The 24,400-nt window shown below is 34.9% G+C and overlaps 1 protein-coding gene across 1 annotated transcript in view; it reads left to right on the forward strand.

The window, feature by feature from the left end:
* ADGB (androglobin) overlaps positions 1 to 24,400 on the forward strand; it is a 108,881-nt gene that overhangs the window by 57,699 nt on the left and 26,782 nt on the right. The window contains exons 14-24 of the mRNA XM_050315113.1: positions 578 to 746; positions 2,627 to 2,690; positions 4,329 to 4,431; positions 5,470 to 5,611; positions 7,306 to 7,420; positions 8,863 to 9,030; positions 11,021 to 11,159; positions 16,661 to 16,792; positions 19,354 to 19,447; positions 20,925 to 21,059; positions 22,179 to 22,332. Of these exons, the coding sequence (XP_050171070.1) occupies positions 578 to 746; positions 2,627 to 2,690; positions 4,329 to 4,431; positions 5,470 to 5,611; positions 7,306 to 7,420; positions 8,863 to 9,030; positions 11,021 to 11,159; positions 16,661 to 16,792; positions 19,354 to 19,447; positions 20,925 to 21,059; positions 22,179 to 22,332 (1,415 nt within the window). The remainder of the gene's footprint in view (positions 1 to 577; positions 747 to 2,626; positions 2,691 to 4,328; positions 4,432 to 5,469; positions 5,612 to 7,305; positions 7,421 to 8,862; positions 9,031 to 11,020; positions 11,160 to 16,660; positions 16,793 to 19,353; positions 19,448 to 20,924; positions 21,060 to 22,178; positions 22,333 to 24,400) is intronic.

Below are 24,400 nucleotides of genomic sequence, written 5' to 3' on the forward strand. Positions count from 1 at the left end.
TTTTCTGTAGATAAAGTGCTTTTCTATGATTTCCAATTGCTTTTGGTGCAGACACTGAATCTGATGGAAGTTGTGTGTACTATCACATTATGGTCATGATTATCTGTTGTCTCATAAAAATCTTGCTGTTCCAGTATTTGTGCAGAGAGATAATGAAATTAAAATACATGCTAAAAATGGAAAAACCAGTAAATGCAATTTCAAATAATCATGATGGAATTAAGTATGACATTACTGTACAGTGTATATAGGATATATATGTTTCACAGCGTAAATGCAGAGAAAATGGCATTACAACACAACTTAAAAAGTTATTGAGTGATTAAAAAATGTGTCTACATAACATTTCTGTATTTATTTTTTGATATGAATCTGGCTTTAGTTCTAATTTTCCTACAACAAAGTTTCAATCACCATTTGAGCTTTTTAGGCTAGTGGGATAGTTTTTGTTTTTGAACTGGGAGATGTATGGATTATTTCCTTGTAATTTTAGGATAATTTTTCAGTACAAGGATGATACTTTTTTAATGTGTATTTTGTCACTGTATTGACTCTGTATGTCTTTTTATCTTTACAGAAGAATTACATAAAACTGTCAGTTTTGCTGCAAAACAAGTGTCAGAAACAGCTGATACTGATATGAAGAACCAGACAGGAGATGAATCGAAGGAAGAAACAGAGTCAGAAAAGACTTCTGTTTCCAGGGAAACCTGGATTAGCTTTGAGGACTTCTGTGTTTGTTTCCAGTAAGGAGTAGAGAGTTTGGGGTTTATTCCATAAAATATACAGTGTAACAATCGTAAAATTCATAGCATGTCTATATAGAAATCGTATCTTCTTAACAGGTCTTCTTCGTATGACTATCCTGCCTTTCAGGGTGATTTCAAGGCTACTTTTCAGACCAGACTTACTGTCCCTGTTGACAGTGAGCCTGTAGCTGCAGCCCTGCTCTGTTCCTGCAGTGTGTCCTTCGGAGTACAGTGAAGAACACAACCACCAGTTCCATAAATGATATGTCAGACTGCAGTGAGGGTGGAAGATTGTAGACTGTGGAGTGTGTAGACATTAAGTGCTCGCATACCTTACCCAGCAGCCACTGGGCACACAGTCTGCATCAGAGCAACACAATTCTAAAATAAAAAATAGTTGTTGAAATCAGTTGCCATCAGCATAGCTTAGCTTGGTCAACTAGGTGGTTTCTTTCACTCCCTTTTCAATATAACCCCAAGGCATTTATACCTCTGCAAACATGAAAAAAGCTGGTGTACTTGTAGCATCATATCTTTAGTTTCGATCTTTAAGTTTTAAGAAGACTGGTACAATATATATATATACTTTAGAGAATCTAGGATTGCTGAGAGGAGTGATTTTATCAGAGAAAATCCACCCAGGTTTTATGGTTTGAATTTGTAACTGAGATTTATTTGTGAAGCTTTTATTTTCATAAATGGATGGTTTCTTGAGCAGATTTTAAACTCTGCTCCCTCTCTAAAGGAAAATTTATATCTGCTATACCAGCCAGCAATAGAGGAACATTAGGAGTAAAAGATCATAGATCACTTTAGGCCTTGGTAACGTTTGCCTGTTACGTTTAGTTAGTCCCAGGTCCCAGAAGATAGAGCCTTCAGAAAAAAGGCATCACAACCAATGTAATTTCCTTTCAAAGTCTTGCTTACAGTGTCATATGGAGAGAATGTGAAATATGAACTTTCTAACTTGTTAACCAAATTTTAAAGTACTGTTGACATTTTGTAGACCAATATTCATATTAATTAAGGTATATAGCATTTTTCAGTTTCTTGTTCTTATCTCTAAATAAGTGAGTTTTTTGACTGTGAACTGATAAAGTAGCTGTTAACAAAGCATCTCGATTGATCTTGGAAGAATTTATCCCTTAGAAGAAATTAGGCACTTAATATTTTAATTTTATCAGTCAGTTGAAAGTGTGTTCTTATCTGACATGCCTACATCTCAAATACAGTCAAAATAAGATGAATGTTCATAGTTCATATGAAAGTTTGAGAAACAAGAAAAATTTTAGCCAATGTAGGAATTGGTACATCAGCAATGGGTCAGGATTCCTGTGATGTGCCTGAGTAATCAAAACATTATAGAGTTCACATCATGATTCCATCCTCAATTAAAGCTGAAGTAATTTATGTTACCTTTGGTGAAAACAAGGTCAGAAAAAATTGTCAGTAACTATGTAGCTTTCTGTAGGTGTGCAAACAGCACATAACTGAAAAAGCACATTTTTAAACTGTATAAAACAGCCCTTTCTTGCAATTATATTTTATTACAGTAAATTTTCAGATGGTCATGTAAGTTTTAGAGTAATATTAACATGTTACCATTTATAGATTGAAACTGAACAAATTAGTGGCCTGACCTCCAATGGAAAACTGTAGAAATGCAACAAAGATAAAAACTAATGTCAGCTGCTTTCTCTGGAGATGAATTGTATTCCCCTTTTATGAAATGAAAAAATGTTGAACCATTTTTGCTAAATACCTGGGAGTCTGATTTATGAAGGTAAAATTAATATGCTATTAAATAGACATTTACCTGAAAAATATCATTTGTACTGATTATTTTCATACATAATTCTATTTTGTATTCTCCTTAGGAACCTGTATGTTTTCCACAATCCAGATACATATGCTTATAATTATCAGAAGACAGATTTTAAGGTATATGAATATATTGTTTGGTTTTTTTAATCTTTGCCTAAGTCTTACATAAATAGGTAACACATACATCCTGAATGATATTGGTAGATCACATAGAACTACCATTACTGAAAAATAGTAATGCATTAAGTTTATTGTAGTCAATACAAGTATATGTTTGCTAGCAAATATCCAGAAGTATTTCACTGTATTTAAGACAAGGGAAAAATATTGTGGAGTACTACGGCACAAAAACAAAAAAATGGATTATGTAAATAATGCGAGTTGATAGTGAAGCAGATCTCCATCCTCTCTTTATTTTGATTTAAACCTACCTTATAACAACTCAATGTCTAACTTGAATTTAATCACGATTCAGCTGCAGAATCTGCCCTTTCATTCTCCTTCATCTTCCCCTGTCACCTAAAGCCCAAATCATGAGTCTATTTAGCATAGCCCTCCATTTTCTCTTTAAATGTTAAGACCTTTAGCTATTTACAGCATCCTGTTGCAGGGATTAAAAGTACCATTTAATTCCACTGAAATTATGAAATTTCTCTAAACCTGCCATTAGTTCATATTATCAGAAGGTTATTCAACATGCTTGAATATCCTGTTCCACCTCCAATTTTATAGTGTATCTGAAGTGTAATTTTAGAGTACCGAAATGCAAATTCCCAGCATGAACTTTCTTTAAAATCCTGTACTGGGAAGGTTAACTACACTTATTATGCTTCATAATTGTAGTATACCTGCAATTTCACACCTCTCTGTAATCACAAGAAATTTTCCTAACGACTGCACGATACACTTTCACAAGCCATAATCAGCATTAAGACTATGAAGCCTGTGTGCTGTTGTGCCAAAAAAACCCAACCCTTTGCTGTAAAACCATTCTAATTTTTTACATTGATACAAATGAGGCATTTACACCACTAGGTAAATTCTGTATCATGCTTAATAAAATCATGATTCCTATTACGATAGGAAGGCAATAGTACTTGCATTCTAGGATCAAATACCAAAAAATGGATTTATATGACTCTGGAAAATCCAGGAAGACGTGTATTGTAACAATTTTGAAGAAAGAAGCTCATTCAGATTCAGATTTTGAAGAATTTCTAGGAACAGTAGAATCATTAGTTTCTAATACTGACATAGGAATTATGTAGCAAAGTTGCCAGTGAAAAATGTTGCCTCCTTAAATTTTTCTAGAAAAAAACATTGTGAGGAAGGATCACTCATGTCTAAAAATTTTAAAAGTACATATTTAAATTTTAATTTAAAAATTAAAAACTTTCTTTCAAGCTTATAGCAATTAGTTTGAATCAGAAAGTTGCAGCACAAAAAATTTTTGATCTTCCATTGAATGGCAAGTGGAACTACTGAATTGAGACTGAATATGAAGAATATTACGTAAAAGTAGATATATTCTCATTCAAGTAACTGTTTTCTTTCCTTTTATCTCTTAACTGAACATTATAATACAACATTAGGCTCTGGGTCTATACTGCATGTCTGAAATTTGGAAGAAGTAGTGACAATAATTACCTTCTTACCCTTCTGTAGCTATGAAATCTTAGCCATACTTTGTATAAGGGCAGTCGGACAGTATTCAATGAAAATGAAAGATGAACAAGTGTCTGTTTTTTTATGCAGTTTACTAATGACCCAGTCATCTATTATTTACTTGTGGACAGTCTGATGCCCACTGAAATCATAGTCAGCTTTTCTGCTTTAGTGCACTGGGATGATACTGGAGGTAAGGCCAACACACGAAAAGTACATGTTAATGTTTTGTTTTCCCTTTCTTAAATATTTCTGTGCTCTTGTATTTGGCTGTTGTGTGTTTGGGCACAGTTTGAGAGTTTAGCATTAAATAGCCAAATTGATTCTAAGAAATACGCTAATATTCCAGCAATACTTCATCATTATTTCATGTTGATGATGAATATTTTCATGAAAGGATCCCTCCCTTTACTGTTTATTACAATTTGCTGCAAGTTTTTCCTCACTATATTTCTAGTATGGATTTCCTTGTGTTTCTTGGGGTTTCTTTTCTACAAATTCCATTCTTGCAATCTACTTTATGCCTTAGCTGATCATAATGCCATAAAAACAGCAGTATAAATGAAGTATATTTTTGAAATTATTTTTGAACTGGTGCATAGTAAGCTCTTAAGTATGTTTAAAGTTGGCTTCTTTCAAGATCCAACAACTGGGAATATTTAAATAAAAGTCATTTGTATTTAATGAAAAACATAGAATGGTATTCAGGAAAGCTAAGTTATGTTATGATAGTTGGCTTAGGTTAACCAGTATTTAAACACTGGATATGAATGTAATTTTAGTGCATCCACAGTGGTGGAGAGAGAACCAAAAGAAAGCTTAAAAAACCCAAACTGACCATTCTGTTAAAATAATTAAACTATAAGCTGTAAATATAAATAAATATAAGCTTTTTATGGCTGTTTCCTTTGCTTTCATGGGGGCAGAGTGGATTTCTATGGAGTTTTACAGTAGCCTGAAATGACTTGGAAGATATCTGATGTACATATTCTTCTAACACATTCTTTTGACTATTATTTTAAAGTAAATGGTACAAATAAGCCATATTGTGTGCCACCTATGCATTTTAAATGAATGGCTTTTTTCTCCGAGTTAGCAAAGCCTAAATGCAGACTTTGCTGGCTGTGAAGTAGCTACAGATTCCATGTGTTTGTCTTAATTTTATAGTTGTTCACCCTCCCAGTATTGTGTGGGTTGTGTTTTGATTTGTTGTGTTTTTTTCTTAATCTAGGAACTAAACAAGAATGTTCCAGTATTTCAAAGGGTGTGCTGACAGTTGAACATTTCTCTTGGAAATCTGTGACTCCTGGAGAGCTTGTGTTAAAGATGCATACATCTGCCACCAAAGCTACTGTGTTAAATCTTCCTACTGGGTATGTATGAGGCTTTGTTTCTGTCCTGACACTTTAGTCCTAAGGCTTGAGGTGATTGTTTACTTTACACAGTAAGTAAGAGTTTATTTTCTAAAACTACATTTTTGGAATATCAAGCTGGTTGATAGCTAGGATTTGGTAAGACTACCAAGTTGCTCTGAATTTACCAAAACTTTTATTCTGACTAGAATGATTTTGAAATGTTCCCTGGAGTAGCAAGAAAAATTTAAGAATTAGAGTCTTTTAGTGGAACTGTAAAAACATGATGATACCATAGGAGGTTTCAGTGCTTTTGTTGAAACAGCATTTATGAAACATGACAGAAGAAATCCTAAGGTTATTCCTGAAGCCTTTGATATCTTACATTCATGTAGCACTTAATATTATTTATATTATAGAATACTGAAATTAAAGATCTTTAATAGTGCTCTTTATTTGTTTTGATTTAGACTAAAATTGGAATAGTTATTTTTATGTTTGTAGGCTAGTTCTGCCTCCGTATGTATTTCCCTAATGTAGTTTCCAAGAGTTGCATACCTCTGTCTTGTAGGGAAGCCCAAAAATGTTGATCTTTTTGCACCTGCAAATTTCAAAGCTAACAGAGATACAAGCAGCTCAAATTTATATGCTACCCATCTTTGATTCTCCCTACTCCAGGCAGAGCCAGGAGGCTTTCAGTCAGATTTAATTTACAGCAGTTGTGGGAGATGAATGGGCTTATTGACCACTTCCCCATTTCATTCCAAATGAGAATTTGGAACTTTCTAAGCCAGGAAGGCACTCTTTTCCCGCTGTTTGTTAGTGGCCAGGGGAAATTTCAATTTCTCTTGAAAGAAGATGCAATTAAAACAAAGCGAGTGTGTGGGGGTGAGTACGTCTCCTTTCTTACTCCCACCGCTAGATTCCTGGTTAACACTTTGAAGCTACAGCCTGAAAGAACTTCTCCAGCTAGATGCAATTCTGTCAATGATCTGAGACCGTGATGCTTTGGTATCAGCCAGCTCCTCAAGTATTTCAGTGGGACTGCAAGATAGTGTTGACTAGAGAGAAAAGCAGGAATCCTTTGTTTTGTATAACTGTAACTAGGAATGATTTCTTTTAGAGTCTGTTATAGGATACAGTTAGGCAAACAAGAATGATCTGAGTGTATCACAATAAGTCATAACTGAATTTCTGTTGGTAACCTTAGGAGATTATTATTGGGTAGTTCGGCCTGCAGTTGCACCATATAGTGGTCACTCAGTAGTGTTCATCAAGCCTGATACAATTATACACTAATTTTTCCTTGTTTTGTCAGTGCAAACATGGAAATTTTGGTTTAAGTAATGCATGACCAGAAGACTTGATGACTTCTCTAAGCTTTCTAGAGCAGATATGTTTAAAGTGTAGCTAAATATAATCCTGATTAAAAAATTTGTGGTTTGTAGCTATATGAAATAGTGAGTCCACCTATTTTGCTTAACAAAATCAAAATAAAACCCAAACAAATAAAAATAAAATAATACTGACTTCTCTGATTTCACCTACTGTCCACAGTTGGAGGTTCTTGAAAAGAAAGGAGTTAGACATCTCGGATTTTGAAGCACAGGGACATCTAGGAAAGGATTTCAGTATTACCAAATGCAGAAAAGAAAAGCTTAAGAATTGCTGTAACCTAAAAAAAAAAAAGTTAATTTATTTTCTCTTGAATGTAGGCGACACACATTACTCTTCACAGTAAGTTCTCCCATTGGGCACCATATTAATCTGTGTACCACGGTGCCGTGTGTCTTTGGAGAAGAGGATGCTGTGATGCCAGCCCTTGAAAAGGTATGTGTAATAAAAACTAGTCAAGTATTGTGATAACAGTATTTCAGACTATTTATTAGTTTTAAAGTGAAGTAATATTGGATTTTCATTTAGAGTTATTATGTTTAATGGTATAATATTAATTTCAATATTCAGTGGATAAGGGCATAAAAGATACGTGTTTTACAGCACAAGAGGCACTGAGATGGATATTGCTAAAAATTATCTTACATGTAAGTTAGCATTGGGTAGTATTGTGATTTACATAGGACAGCAGCATAAAATCTTAAAAATACTCATGCTGGAATATATATGTCTGAGATACCATATAGCTCACTTTTTGGGATATATGATAAAATACATGTACAAATTATAATTAATATGCAAAAATACCTGCCTATTAAAATAAATTGTCACATCAGTAAAGTTAGTTTTTTTCCCATGAGCTCACATATTACTCACTGGGTCCCAGAGCAGCTTTTATATCTAAAATGAGCAATTTAATCAAACAACTTTTCATAGTTAAGAGGCCCAGGAGAGCAATTACTAAAGATTTTCTTCTTCATTGTCTAAAATCCAGACAAATATCCATATTTTCAAAATTTCTTTGGCAAGCAGTAAGCCCAAATATTTTTCATGGGCACTGAGGGGAGGAAAATAGTTTCTAGCTAATGGTTTTGCAAAAATATTTTAAAAGGTGAGTGTGACAACAAATTTACATAGCAGTGTAGATTCAGGGTCCTAATAATAGAGCACTAAAGCACATTTATTACATTTATTTTAGCAAGGAAGTTTAAATATAAGAAGTTGGTCCATTAATATGTTATGGCTGTACTAACACATTGCCTTCAATTTCTGGATGAAAAGCTATTTGTTGTCAAGCTATTTGTTCTTGGATCTTCTCTGCATTTCCTTTTAAAGACAGCAATTTCTCTACAAAGTGTCATTTGCAGGAAAGTATCCATATTCTTGCACAGAAATCCTGATGAAGATTAAAGATGCTTTAGGCAGCATGTATTCTGTCATTGTTTTCAGGGGGATTCAAATACTAATTTGTCCTTTTATAACAGAAGATTCTGAGCATTTCAGCTGGCAAAGTCGTATTATCACTGCAGTAGAAAGTCTCTGTATGCATCTTATTTTTGTTTAAATTTCCTAGAACTATTGGTACAGGAAAAATAAAACAATTAATAGATATCTGTTATGGTGTCTGTTAGAGTGTTGTAACCTTTTAATTTTGGTAAAAATTTCGGTAAAATCAGTGAAAATTTTGTATGCTTTTGAACACCAGGACCTAATTGATTTTACAGTTTATAAAATTAATAACAATTGCTTGGATTCAGAAAAGTTTTGTACTTCATTGCAGGAAGAAAACTTGTATGCTGTCACAGCCTAGAAAGAAAACAAACAAAAATTTTAAAGCAATCTTTCTATCAGTGGTTGGGTGTATTCTCTCTCCCCAGGAGAGCTCTCGGTTTACAGAACAAGCTACAGCTATCCTGAAAGCTGTTGGAAATGTGATAAATAATTACAGCAGTGAGGATGAGCTTTCTAAAGCCTTGAAGGAACTGGAACTAACTCTCTGTCCTCCTGGTATCCATGGTACTGAAATGGCTGAAGAACTCTACAAGGTGAACAAACAATTTTAATAAACACGTTAAACATTTTAATAAACATTAAAAGCTACAGCAGCTGGATAACAGCTTAACATTGTCATTATCCTCTTCAAAACAATGTCTATGCATTTAAAAAGGACCACCTGCATGCTCTGAATGGGGCATTTGTTATAATGTAAGCCCAAAAAACATTACTTGGAACTGTATGATAATTTTCTTCTTTTAATAAGAACAAATTTCAATATGCACAGAGCAGCACGTTCTAAATCAAGTCTATTTTTGTCAATCTAGTTTAGCGTACTTTGGGGCAGAAAGCATGAGGAGTTCTTTATATTAAGACTTCATTTTGTATTTAAAAGACTCTCCCTGAAATTCAGTAAAGCCAGAATGGTTCTTTTCTGTGTCTTATGTTAATGGAACAGAAAAGCATTATTGCAGCTTATATTACTGTAGGCAGTAATGATTTTTTTTCACTAATAGCATTTTTAGGTGTTTTTCTTTCTTTCTTGAAACTGCAGAATTCTTATTTAACTTTTCTGCTCCGTATGTATGATAAATTAAAGGGTCTTTAGATACACGATGAAAATGTGACACTTTTCTGTAGATCTCTATCCTATGAGTTTTCAATATTGTAAGAAGATTGCAACAAATAAAGTTTTAAAAAGGACATGGTAATTTTTATTTATATGCAAACATTGATAATACTGTTATCAAGTTGTAACTTGATAATAATCAAGTTAGAACTTGATCGTTATAAAGCCAGTACTTTATATAGTCCACATTCATCTACTTTCGTCACAGTACTAGAAAACTCATGTACCTTAAACTATGTATTTTAGAATATTGAATAGAAGAAGGAGTTTAGTATTTTTATAATCACTGTTATTAAATTTAAAACGCCTAAGACAGTGCTTTTGTATGTTGACACCATGCTCAAACTCAGCAAAACAACAGAATTAAGAAAGAGTGATTCCAGGTGCACCACTCAGGAAAGAGGTCATTTTCATGCCACATCCACCAGAAAAAAAATTGATTTGAACTCTCTGGAATGGAAAATACAAATTTGAAATGCATATGCTCACATGAACACACATATCTCTTCCTCTCTCACCCTCTAAGAAGACCAATGTATAACTGAAAAAGAATAAAAAGCCAGAAATTGGATAAATGAAAGGCACTGAGCTGACAGTGATTCAAGACTGAAAATATGGAAATGATCTTTCTTTAATACAGTGAAAAACTACTCTGAATGTAAGAATGAATGTAGTAGATTCTTTCTTCACCAGTCTTAAATATTACGAAGATGAGTTTATTAATAATAAAATAAATAAAATGTTTACAGAAAGCAGAAGAATCCAAAATTAAGGGCAATGAAAAAGAGAAATTATGTCTTTTCCATTAAGTTATTACTATGTTCTTCAACTCAGATTATGGAACAAGTTTTGAAAAACACACTCTAAATTTTCCATCTACTAAAGGAGGGAAAAATAAAAATAATAAAGAGAGACTGGATTTCTGCTCTTTAAAGAGCATAATGTGTCAAGAATAAAAATAGAGCCAAATCCAATAGAGCCCCTTCTCTGTGGTGCCACCTCTTAATCTAGTAAGCATGCCCATTCAGTTATCGGTCTCTGATCTGTAACCTCCAGTCATGAATGCCAGTTGTCATGATAACAACTGTATTATGTTCTTCTCTGGTATAAGGCCACCAATCTACTACACATAAACCACTAAGATATTTTGGGTAATAAAACACTGTAGAATAAGTCCTATTTTTGGTAAGCCAGACATGAAACAGGTTTTCTCTTGATTGTTGGCTTGAAGCATTGTAGTCCTACACCTGAAACTAATTTTCAGATACTTTATTTTTGTGGAGGAAGTTTGAGACTTCATTTTTACATGATAAAAGAGTTAAACAGTTTTTTGAAACAATAAAGAGAAGCAATATAAATCAGCTTTTAAAAATTCATCATTCTTTAAATGCTTTTCCTCATTTTGATTTTAGGTTTTCAATATTGCATTTTGGTATTTGATCAATTATGTAATAGACAAGAAGACTTCTTACAGATACAAACTTGCCTTCAGGTCTTTCACTTTGGATTTTGAAGACTTTAAGATTTCTGGGGATGACCCTGTGTTTTCAGGTACTGTATTGTTATTGCTAATTGCTTCGAATATGTCTGCCCATTCTTATTTTCAAGGAAGCCAACTCTTCACTAATCTTATTTTTTCTTGACCGAGTAGGCACAGTTCATTTTAAAGCCAAAGACTTCTCTTGTTGACAGCACATCTGAGAGTCAACTCAGAATAGAAAGGATCATTTTCTTTGTTCCAGAAAGTCTGTTTAGCCTTTGTTATGCTATAAGATAGCCCTGAATCTTTGCTGGCTTGCATTTACCAGTATTGAAAAACATTAACAAACACCTGTAGGTGCATTTTTTACCTTATGTACTGCAGATCATCACTTTTGTTCAAATTACCAGCTGAAAACATCCTGAATGCATATATTGTTCATGAAAAGAGAGTGGAGAAAGACTCAAGTTAGTACCTTTGTTGAAAGTTTCTTAGTTATGGGTTGAGAATTTTTTGTTTGTTTCTTTTAGGGGGAGGGATATTCTGATTTTCGTTGGCTTGCTTGCTTACTTGCTTGCTTGCTTGTTTTTTAAGCTCAGTCTTTGGAAAAATTGTGTTGGCTAGTTAGGTGGCTAATCACATAAATGCAGTGTGGAATTGGCTACAGCACCATCCACCTCTTCTCCAGCCTGTGATTAGGGTATGCTATGTACCCAAACGTACTGTGAGAGGAGCCAATGGAAGGCCAACTTATTTATTACAAGTAGGGATAACTCTCTTCCTGCAGGTTTTTTGCTTCATTTTGTATGCAGGCTGGAGGCATTATGTATTAAGTTTGCCTGGCAACCAAATATATGGCTCTTTTCCATTTTAGGACTTTTCAGTCTGTGTAACTTTTTAATCTATGAATATTAACGTTTAAAAATAACAGCTTTATGTGTATGGTTTCATACTACAACAAAACAAGGATTTATCTGAAAAATAGGCAGGAAGATACATGATCACCATTTGAAGGCCTTTAGAGGGACTTAGCTTTTCCTTCTTCTCTTATGAATTTACAGAATAAAGGGTTTCTACTTGGTCAGTCAAAATGATACTAACTTCCTTTTGATTATTCATTTTATTCCAGAAAATCAGATTAAAAAAAATTAAAATTTACACAAAAATCTTTATTGACACAATGATGTAATACTCTCATTTGTTTAAGAAAGCACATAGAGACACTTGTCTCTTTACTGGGGACTTTCCTCCAAAACTCTTCTCTTCTGAAGGTCATTCTTCTGTGAGACAGCAGGCATTTTGAAGGGAGTTGCATCCCTTGGCAAGAGTATAAGGGTCAGCATATTGACATTTGTCACACCGCTTGAAGTCAACAACACCTGTCATATTTTTTCATGATGACTGTGCTACTGAATTCTGTATTCCAAAAAAACCCCTTAAACACTTGTCAGCAATAAAAGAGAAGATATTTTTAAAATAGATTTGAATAATTAACACAGTTGACAGGTTGTAACAAAGACCTCATATATATTACTAAAATATGAGATCCACTGTGACAGAATATTTTTTAGGATTTGGGCAGTGAATCAAAAAAGTGGAATGAATGTATGAAGGAAGGTCCGTTTCAGTTTTCTTTCATCCAGTATCCTTTTAATGTATTTGCTTTTACAGAATTAAATTACAAAATATTCCTACTGGACTGTAAAGTTAATTGTTTCCCTGTGGTTTTATTGACTTTGGACATTTTTTCACCTTTATTAATGTTTGCCCTGCTTAATAAAGGCTGCATTGGAGTAAGTGTATGATTTTGTTCAGGTTCCATCCAGAACCCTAAAGAAATAAAGCATATAAAACAAGTGAAGAAGTCAAGGAAAAATAGGTAGATATCAGGAAAAAACAGGTGAGGAATGCATTGTAGGAACTCCTAGGAGGATTGGCATCACCTGATTTGCTTAGCCCATTAGCACTGCTGCATTGTCAGGATGTTGCTCAGATCTTGTTAAGACTTTAATTGTAACCCTTTGGAACTTAACAGACATCAGCGCAAACTACCGTAACAGAGGACTGAAATATTCTTGTTGTCTATGTCTGAGAGTATATCAGGTGAAATCTGAGATTTTTTTTTAAATATCACCTCTATTTTATATTAGCTTATTCATTTTGCACTGTGTGCTGAATTAATCTCAAGATTTACTAAGGGCAGGAATATTGTGATGTACTGCAGTTAGCAATCATGTCTGATAAGGTTTCTGAGAAGCCATCCCGAAAATGATATAGTGGTGTTTATTTGATTGCCAAATATCATCCATCCCCATGGAGCAATTCACACAGGAGCCACAAGAAACAAGTGGAAGACAGTGCTGTGTAAACATATGAAACAGAGACGGCAATTTCTGAAGCTGAGTGTTTCTCCATGGCATAGCTCTTCTGTGGTCTTGTGGGAAGAGAGTGGATAAAGGGGCCCTGCAGAACTCTAGGCAGTCACGAGATGCTGAATTTGTAGAGGTATGTGATGCCTACTGGGAAAGGAAGCATACCAGGATGATGTTACACAAGAGATAGACTTGATGGCTCAATAATGCTTACCTGCTCTCTGTTGCACATGTTCTTTGCCTTTTCCTGGTTGCACTGGGCCCAATAGTGAGCCAGCTCAGTTCATTAACTCCCTGGAAGTCTGTGGCACTGATTTTCAAGAGGCTCAAACACCTGACAGTCTTTTAGGCACATTTCAAATACCACATTTCTTTCTCACAGATAAATTCCAACTTTGAAGTTGGAAGTGGAATACCCTTTGTGTACAGTTCTTTTAAAACCTTCTGGTGTGAAGTTTTACCTAGAAGTCAAGCTGTTTGCTATAAGCTTATCTCAGCTGTGTAAACCGTAATTGAGAAGTCCTGTTCCTGCTTAGTTCTTTTCCAGAATAAGCTTCTCTTTCCTCCAGGAACATAGGGTGAAGATCAGTGATCATTCAGTTGTTGATGTGTGACTGAAGAGAGAATTTGAACATTTGTTTCTTCTTGCACTTTGGATTTGAACTTGAGTTCCAGTAAAGGGTGAAGGAAAGTTTGACATTAATTGGTTGAATATGTAAAGTGTTTGTTGAGTACATGCAAAACACACCTTTTTTAAAGAAATCATTGTTACTTTGCCTACAAGAAAACTGCAGCTGATTTCACGGTGAACAAAGCTTTGCAAGGCTCCTTTGAAAATTTCAGTTTATTATTAGAAGAGGTGTCTTCTGATTAATAGCAAAGATATGCCAGAAATTTTTGATGAATCAGTTTTCAGTCATGATGTCAAATTTGAAGCATCGACTAGTTAATATTGGTTGATTTAAAGCATGTCACAGTAACACATTTCTCTGCTTATAAGACATAATATTAAGAAATGTTAAGTAAAAAGAGCCTTTAAAGATCAGAATATTAATTTAGACCTCATTACTTTGACTTGAATGTTACAAAGAAAAATATTTTTATTCTTCTGACATTGTATTAAAGTTAGGACAAAAATGAAACTCCTTAGGAATGTATACTTCCAAAAGACATTCAGCATTTTTGGTTTTTTGACCTGTTCTAGGGTAACTTTTTACATTTTCTATGAATAGAATTCATTTCTGTTTGACTCTTCATCCAAATTTTTTATATTTGTGTATTCAGAAGCAGGTTTTTATTGAATTAAGTGACTGCCTATCCACTTTAGCCTCACAAATGAAATGTTTTATTTCTAGATACATACGTCTTCATTTCTAGTTGTGGAGTCAACTTGCCATCCTCAGTGGATAAACTTTAAAGTGTGTTCATTGGGCAACACCAGATCAATGCTTTCCATGTGTACTTTTATATATTAGGATCTCCTTACTTATTTGGTCAATATGTGTATATGTGTGTTCATATAAAAAGTATACAAGTTCTACTTTATAATATATTATTTTGCCTTATATGAGGAATGTAGGCTCTTCAGCAGAGGTCATTCTTCTGAGCTAAAACACATGCTGAAAATTGAAGTCTATTTCCTTTCCTTGAAAACAGTTATTAGTGGAGTCAAAAGCCACTTTGCCACTGGGATTTTTAATTATAAAATAGACAAGCTTGTAGATGGAACAAATTCATTTTGAAATGTGTTACGCTGATGAATAAATGGGAGAAGCTAAGAGCCAAAATCTTGTAGAGATGCACAGACAGGCCACATCTTAGAACATATTAAATTCCAGCTGGATGTTAGGAAAACATTTTTATCAATGAGGCTAGTCAAAAGTTGGAAGAGAATGCCAGCGAAGTTATGGAGTCTCTGTGGTTGTAAAAGTATTAAAAATGTACTGGAAATTTGCTCAAAAACATAAGCAACCTTCTCTGAATTGATCCTGGTTTGGATGTGGAATAGGACCAGATGACCTTCAGTGATCCACTCCAGCCCTTATTGTTCTGTGATTATATGCTGTTTTTATAAAAGTGGTTGTAGCATTAATACTGTCAAGTTCTAGCCTGTTTTCTGTTGAAGTAGGGTTGTGTAATCTTTCAGAGTCACCAAGTATTAAAGGGGCTTTCTGGAGTTTGGAAATGCAACATTGATGAGAAAGGGTGGTTGGGAACACAGCCAGATTTAAAAGTATTCAATAGAAAAGATTAGATTGAAATGTGTGGTCTATCTGATGAAGGCAATATCTTTTCTTAAACCAGTTGGTTTGTCTGCAATGTTGTCTACATCTTTCATGGTTGATTTCTCTCTTCTCTTTTTTTGTTTGTTGGTACTTCCTTTTGCTGAACTGTTTCCTTCCTATCATGCTGTCTCACTCCTCTTGGTCCGTATCTGTGCAGCTCCAAACTGGCCTCCTGGCACTGGCTCCTTGTAGTGTTGCTCCCCACATCTCCCTCCTAAGCCATGGTGGTAACGGCTCCCAGGACGCCTTCAAAGAGCTCATTACTAACCTGTCAGAACTTACTAATTTCTGTTCCACTGCAAAACTTTATGGTAACAGAAAGCCAGAGAAGTGAACTCTCCCTTTTCGTAGATCTTATCCTTATTCCATGTCTCCTTAGTGAAGGCAGAACAAAATGTTTTGAACAACACTGGTGTTTAAATTATCACTTAATAAAATTATCAGATTGAGAGAGAGAAGAATTTAAAATTTTGTAAAGCTCTTTTAAACTGTGTTTACAGTCAGGCTTTAATGTATCAAATCATTTTGGTTCATATTCAGAAGGATACTTTGGTTCATATTCAGAAGGATGCTTTATGTTAGGAGACAATTTTAAAAAATGCACTGCAATAGCTGGCAACAAAGAGAAGAATTAAATGATTTGGTATTTGGAATTAACATAGTGATTGCATTTTAACTTTGTGTGATTATACAGTATATTTTCTCTAATTTTATCATAAAACCATATCTTAAAACCAAAATTTTAAGAGTAATATTTTTGTCATAAAAGTTTTATGCTGAAACCACACTGTTTCTGAGTCACAGATCTCTTGTCCTTTTCTTTTTATTTTGTTGGGTTTTTTAATTTTTAATTCATTATAAGCATCTGTAGGACTTCTAGTGTTGTATATGTTGGTCATTCTCCCCTTCTTTCAGAGACCAGTGAGCAGAATCTCAGTAGTTGGCAGGACCGAACTCCCACATCTGAAGAACAAGCAGCAGCTCTCAAAATTCAAGCCATCTGGAGAGGGTCCTATGTTAGGACAGTACTGAAGAGCAGAAGACCAGGTATGTCCTTTAAAAATGCCTTTCAAAAGTGTTTCATATCTTATCTTATTCAGATCAAAGGATCACAGAATATGTCAAGTTGGAAGGGACCCACAAGGATCATCAAGTCCAATTCCTGACCCTGCACAGGATCCTCCCAAAGAGCCACACCATGTGCCTGAGAGTATCATCCAAAGGCTTCTTGAACTCTGTCAGGCTTGGTGCTGTGACCACTGCCCTGGGGAGCCTGTTCAGTGCCCAGCCACCCTCTGGTTGAAGGACCCTTTTCTAATGTCCTACCTAAACCTCCCCTGACACAACTTAAGGCTATTCCCTTGGGTGCCACTGATCATCACAGAGAAGAGATCAGTCCTTTAAGGATTTTTTGACCAATTAACATCTAGTTAAAATTAACTGAAATGCAGTAAACATTATAGTTTTATTAAATATACCTAACCACTCAACACATACAGTATTAAAAAGTAGAGGAAAGATACACTACCCCCCCGAGATATGCATAGATATTAAATCAGAATTTACATTCATGTACATTTAACTCAGCTGGGCAATGATGTTTTTTGTTTGGTTTTTTTTGTTTGTTTTTTTTCCTGGAAATATAAAGGAAATCATACAAGAACATGAGCTTCATAATGGATAATAAGTGGAACACACACAGTATCAGAGTCTGATACTTTGCTCAAAAGATACTATACCTAATACTATCTTTCTTATGTATATAGAGGAATCTTACGTAGCAGTTCAAGACTTGTAGTACATTTCCTATTCAGCAGTTCTATTATCTCAGCTTAAATATTGTGTCCAAGTGCAGCGTCCACAGTCCAAGACAAAAGAAAGGTAGATAACAGCTGCAGAATTCTGAGTAGAGTTTCAAAGATCAGAGTTAAAGAGGAACCTTGTAATTGCAGGCTGTTAGTTTGTAATTTCAGAAAGACAAGATAAAGAAAGACTTCACTGTAACCTTTAAGTACACATAGAAGTAAAGGAATTTGATAGCAATAGGGTCTTTAGCCTGAGATCCGAAGGCTTAACGAGATCTTTAGTCTGAGATTCAAAGATTTTGACTTGAAACCCAACACATTCAAGTTAGAAGTGGCATTCATTTTTAAAAGGATAAGGTGTTTATTGGAATAAACCCAGATTTGTGTTGCACTCATGGAAATTTTTAAATCAAACAGATTCTCATCAAATTTAAAATTTATCATTTATTTATGGCATTATTATGTTAGCAGAACTGTTATGTAGAGCATTAGATCATAGTGATTCCTTTTAGCCTCACAGTATGGGAATGCCTGAGGATCATGACAAAGAAAACAGCTCCATTGTAAGATATACATTACCTCTTTAGAAAGTAATTGCCATTCTGCTGAAAGCTCCTTCTTAAATTGCCATAATTGCTGGGGCTCTTTCACCTATACATTTACCTGTACCAGATGGTCTCTTCTATCTTTTGTACCTTCATCTCCTCATCTGTAAATCTGGTGTTGCCTCCCTTACCTATAGCCAAGTCTTGCCTAATCTTTCTTCCTAAGCAGTCTAATGCCTTTCTGTATTTGTTTTTGAAGTGCTATGCAAATTAGGAATTTCCCTAAACTTTGACTACTATTATTAATCCCTACAAGTCCAAGAGCCCAGAAGCTGTTACTTCTGAAGTTTAGATTTTAGATTTTTTTGTCATTTGAGCACTATATTAACATACCAACTCTTCTCCTCATTTGTCTATAATATCTTTCTTAATTTCTAATTTGATACCTTTAATTCTGGTATTATCTTTATAGTCCTATACTGTGAGGTTTTTTCAATCATATAATGTTTCTTCTCTATTTCCTCCATTATATATAATTTTTTCTCTCTTATTTGTCAGTAAAGTGTTACTATTCTCGCCCCTCTTTTTGTTTTTTTTTGTTTGTTTGTTTGTTTGTTTGTTTGTTTGTTTTGTCTTGTTTTACTTCCCCCCATCCAGTTCCATTGCTAGTTGCTTATGCAATAAAGGAGAATTTCACGTAACTTAAGTCTTGACAATTTAGACAACAGGTCCAGAGTGGTTACCTACTCTTCATCTATGTTCTGTGGATAGAAGTAGACACTTGAGATGACAACACATCCTGTCATCTGAGAGGTATTCAATGTGGGTGGGATTAATTACCTGCTGGAACTGCCCAATTCTTTTCTTTTTAGCTGCACAAATAGCCTAGGTACATCCCTTCCTGGTATCTGCAAATGAGAGCTGATTGGAATTAAAGAACCTGTTCTCTGAGGACAGAGATCACCACATATCACTTCATTTTACAGTGAAAAAGTTAGAGAAAATACTGATCACATCATTTTTGCAGTTGTAGGGAGTGCTGAAAAGTACAAAGGTGTTGAACAGTGGAATATCCTCTGTCAAAGGATAAAACAGTTTTCAGCACAGTGAGACTTCTGTAAAACTACAGATAAAAACTAATGATTCATAAGGCAATTTACTTGTATGAGTGGCATTTTTCAAAAGTATTTGGCAGGTGTAAAATTAAAACAATGCAGAAGTTGGATGTTATATTTTCTAACTTTTTTATTATTTCTAGGTACTAGAGAAAATGCTAGTGTTGAAGAAACCTTGAAAACATTGTGGTCTCTGATTGAATTAAATTTTGAACAGTGTGCTGTAATGTTGTTAAGGTAATTGTGCAATGAATAAAACTATTCAATTGCAGGCAGTAACATAGAATTGTCATAAATTGCTATTTCACAAAATAAACATGGTAAGAGCATTATTAGGTTTAAAATTGCCAAACCCTCTTGGAAGAGATGAGATGTTTTTAGTGAAGATATGCTATGCTTTATTCTGTGTACCCTACATGAGTAAAATCTAATTTTTAGATATGTTACGGATTTTTTTCCTACAACTTGACCTACAATATTACCTTTTTCCTGTAGGGTGTTTCATAAGTATAGATCTGATACTGATTCCTTAGTTAAGCAGTTAGCTAGTTAGTTAGTTTTTTAAAGAAGCATTTCGATTCGTGCTATCTACTCAGGAATCCTGGTTGACATTAGAAAGGGAATAACTATACTGTTTAATTTTAACACAGTTTATTATATAGTCAGAGGACTTTTTGTTGCACTTGCTTGAAGCAAAGTAGATGTATTTCTAGGTAGATGCTTTCCCTGGTATTTTATTACAGCTTTTGCAAAGATGGTTATTCCAATTTCAGTCATGTTCATTAAGTCATTTGAAGCATGACACTTTTTGATGATCACACTCGTTCAGAAATCTCTCTGCTAGTGTTCCCACAACTGATCTAGCAGTAGATCAGTTCTTCCAGGGGTAAGGAGTGTGAACTAACAGTAATTACTACCTGTAAGTATAAATTCTTACTCCCTATAACCAGGAACTTGAGCAGCATTCATATCAGGTATGATTTAATTTTACTTTTTAGTGTTTCTAACCCTGTAAAACCTTTGTACGTTGATGGTATCAGTACTTTGCAACCCCAGCCTTGTTCCAAATATTGGACTTCCATTTTAGATTTGCAGCACCTCTAAATCAGCAAATTGGATTCAGTTTTTAGTCTGCCTTCAGACTTTTAAAACTTATGCGGCTGGTTCATAGGCATAGGCATTGTACCAAGGGATACATTTGGGTGTTAAAATCATGCTAATGTACTTGTGCTTGATTTTTTTTTAAAATCTGACAGAATTGCATTGAATATAACAAGCTAGCCCCTTGGCCAATATGTTTTCCTTTAATCCCTTTCTTGTTCAAAAAAGCTTTAAAATTAAATAAAGGGGTTTTTAATCTCCTAATGATGCCACAGCTTGAAGATCATAGCTTAATATAACAACAGTTATGCTAACTGTTATCTATTTAAAAAAAAAAGAGGTAAAGTTTTGTAGAAGCCATAACATTTTGGGCTATTAAAAGCAGCTGTAGTCATGGATAGACTGATGGAGAGAAATATGTGTGTTTGCTATTATCTCTGAAAGAGCTGATCCCTAGGTGATTTTTTTCCAGAGAACAGCTACTAGAGAAACATTTTTATATTGTTGTTTTACATTCATGCACAAGGCAGTGTTATTCATTATTAGAATAAGTAAAAGTCAGGATATATGTGCCTTCCTGATTAGATTAAAATATTTGTTTCCTGCTTTCCAGAGAAATGTTTAAAAGAAACTTTAAGTCAATTGAAAAGTTTCCTTGTTATGAAGATGAATGGTGTAAAATGTCTTTTGCTGACTATGATGTAACGTGTGCTGATCACCCACCACATGTGTGGTTTTTGGTTTTCAGGTGAGTTTCATACAGCCCTATATAACTATTATGGGAAAGTAGTATTGATACGCTGTGTTTTTTCATTAACCTGCTTAAAAACTTACTTTTATCTACCTGCTTTTTCTAAATTCTGATGTATACTTGTCCTGTTTTCAGCTGGAGCAGAGTTCATTTTCTTGTTCATTTTTTCCTCATTTTCTTCCTAGTAGCGGGCACAGTGCTGTGTGTTTGGATTTAGATTGGGAATAATGTTGATAACACATTGATGTTTTGTCTGTTGCTGAGTAGTGCTTACCCCAAGTCAAGAACTTTCCAATGTCTCACACTCTGGCAGTGGGAAGATGCATAAAAATCTGGTAGAGAGCATGGCCAGGACAGCTGTGCTGAACTGGCCAAAGGGATGTCCCATACCACAGCACAGCATGCTTAGTGTATAAACTGGGGGGGAATTACCTGGATGGGGGCCGATCATCACTGGGGAGCAAGCATCAGTCAGTGCGAACAGTTGTATTGTGCATCCCTTGTTTCTCTTGGTTTCTGTTTATTCTCTCTTCTTCTCCATATAATTAAAATTATTAATATTATTAGTATATTTATTATTATAATTTGTTTCAATTATTACATTTTTCTTAACACACAAGGTTTACCTTTCCTTTCTGATTCTTCTCCCTGGGGTAGGGTGGGTGGGAGGAGTGAGCAAGTGACTGTGTGGTACTTAATTGCTGGATGGGGTTAAACCATGACAATACTTTTGCTCTGTGTTACACAAATCCTTGGAGCCCCTGGTGGTCCAGTGGTAAAGGCGCCGCGCTATCACCGCAGAGACCCGGGTTCGATTCCCGGTCAGGGCCACTCCCGGGCAGGTGGGGCTCGTCAGCCCTTAAAGGCAACCCACCTACGTCCTAAGGACCTCACTGCCACCGTCCAAGCTCGCTTGGCCCCGGCAGATGAACCTTAGGATTAAAGGGTGGGCTCAGTTCCGCGCACACTGTGTCTCACCTAAAAAATCCAATGCGCAGGCTGGAAGGTGGAAAGACCTTCCCCGGATCTTCGCTCGCGAAGACTGGCCATTATTTATTACACAAATCCTTTTATTTGTGAAAATAATTTTGATACAATTTGAATTTTTTTTTTTAGAGAAATATTTATTGTTCCAGAAGACATGCTTATAGTGACAAAGGTGTATACCACTATCCCTTCTTGCAGACTTCGTGTTGTTGATAATGACACACTGGAGGAAATGACACATGTCTTTTTCGAAGTGGTACCTCAGGTTTATCCCAAAAATGAGGTAAATGCAAAGAATTGTTGGGAAAAGTATAGTTTTAAAAATAATAAGTGCCCAAATTCTGTGAGCATTTTTAGCTACGTCATAGTGTTCTGCTTAAAAGTGCATCCTTATTTATTAGCTAGTTTGAACAGGAATTATCACTAATTTGCTTCTGTGCTAAACCTTTTATAGTGAAGGAATAACCTTAATTTTCTTTGATATTTTTTGCTGTTGCTAAATGGAGAAATATCATTTGGTTCCCTGTGCTGTACATTCTGTGGCAATATGATTGATGTTAATGCTGTGCATCTGAAAGAACAACCTTCAAGAGTTAAGGGTCAAACTAAAAATCAAGTTTAAATAGCCTTTTACAAATCATTTCTACAAAAATTAGCATGCATGTTCAGATGCTAAGGGTAACTGCAGCATTGATGCCAAATACAGCTATTGACATGATGGTCCTCCCCGTCCTTCCCCACCCCCTCCCACCTAGTCCTGCATGTTACCTTGGAAGTATTGGTGTAAATTACTTCTAAAAAATCCTCTATATTGTTAAATAATTATTACAGTTTCCCATCCTCCTGCCTTTTGACCTTTAGGCTAAAGAAGACACTCTTGTCAATCTTACCTCAGAGTTATATGTTCTATACTCTTGATTACTCTCTCCTCTGGACTCTTTCCAACTGCTGTTATTTGAGGTTTTTTCCTTGTTTGTCATGCATAACACTGAGCACAGTAAACTTTATTCCAGCATTTAACTTGTGGCCATACAAATGGTGAGTAAGGAATGTTAAGTTTACATCTTGTAGGCTTTACTTTTGCTTATATAACCAACTTGGTTGCCCTATTTTGCAGTGCTGTTCCATGTACTTCTGTACTTCTGTAACCCTGGTGCTTTCCTGGAGAACTGAATCCTATACTTTGTTATTCTTGAGTAAATATAGTGTATTTCACTACTGATTTTAATGCTGTTTTTTCAGACCATTTCCCCAGTCTAAAATAATCTTTAATTCTAATTTTCTCTTCCTCTAAAGCTATCATACTTCCTAGTTTGTGGTATCAGCTGATTAAGCATATGTTTTCTCCATTCCCTCATCTAAATAAACATATATTTTTAATAAAAAATTTTGAATGGAATCAGGTTCAGGTTAGATCTTTGAAATCTCACTGGTTGCATCCTTCTCTTCCCAAAGTAGCCATGAATATGTGCTTTCTGGATATGATTGTCCAACACCCTAATTTCTTCATTATGACAGCATTTCCTTCAGCTTAGAAGAATGATCAAAGAGACAGTGTCAGATGTCTCCTTCTTTCTCATACTGTGCCTTCCTAAAAAGAGAATCTTGATTGGATTGACAGGACTTATTCTTTACAGCCCTTTTGCTATGTTGAGGGGGTTGCAAGGAGTTAATTTTCCTAGTTATTTCATGATGCTTTCAGCCTTCGGAGTTATACTGACTCATAATTTTCCAGACATCTAGGTCCATCTTAAAAAAACAACATTACACTACTATAGTCTTCCAGTACCTTAGTGTCCTCTATCAATTAGCAAACATAATTTGAAAGTTTAATGATTGTTGTAGTCTGTTATTGAATTGTCCTTCAGACAGTTTAGAATTTCATCAGACCTAACTAGTCCAAACTCTTAATTTACCTATATTATCATTTACTACTTCATTTCCTATTCTGACCTCCTCTTATCTCTGAAATATTACACCAGTATTAGCTATTCTTGTCACATGTTCACAGTTGATCTTTTAGTGAAGACACATTCCATTCACATTTTAGCCCTCTCAGTCTCATCTGTCAATACCGAAGAATTGATTTCATTTACAATCTAACACTATAGAAGCAGATTTCTTGTCTTTTTTTTGTAACTTCAAATTTCATTAGACTTTTTTTTTTCTTTAGAATGAACTTGCCTTATCTAGTGTTTATAGTGAATATTAGCTGAATGTGACAGATAAGGACTGCTACTGCTGGAGGACAGTGCTTTAAAAAGAAGGGTTGCAGACAAGCTCTTGAAGCTCTCAAAACTAATTGGGATCCTCAGAAATGGTTTGTGGATTCCACCAGACAGGGAAATTTA

The sequence above is a fragment of the Myiozetetes cayanensis genome, unplaced genomic scaffold (assembly GCF_022539395.1).
Source record: "Myiozetetes cayanensis isolate MyiCay16 unplaced genomic scaffold, myiCay2020 scf2-11, whole genome shotgun sequence".
NCBI classification, from domain to species: Eukaryota; Metazoa; Chordata; class Aves; order Passeriformes; family Tyrannidae; genus Myiozetetes; species Myiozetetes cayanensis.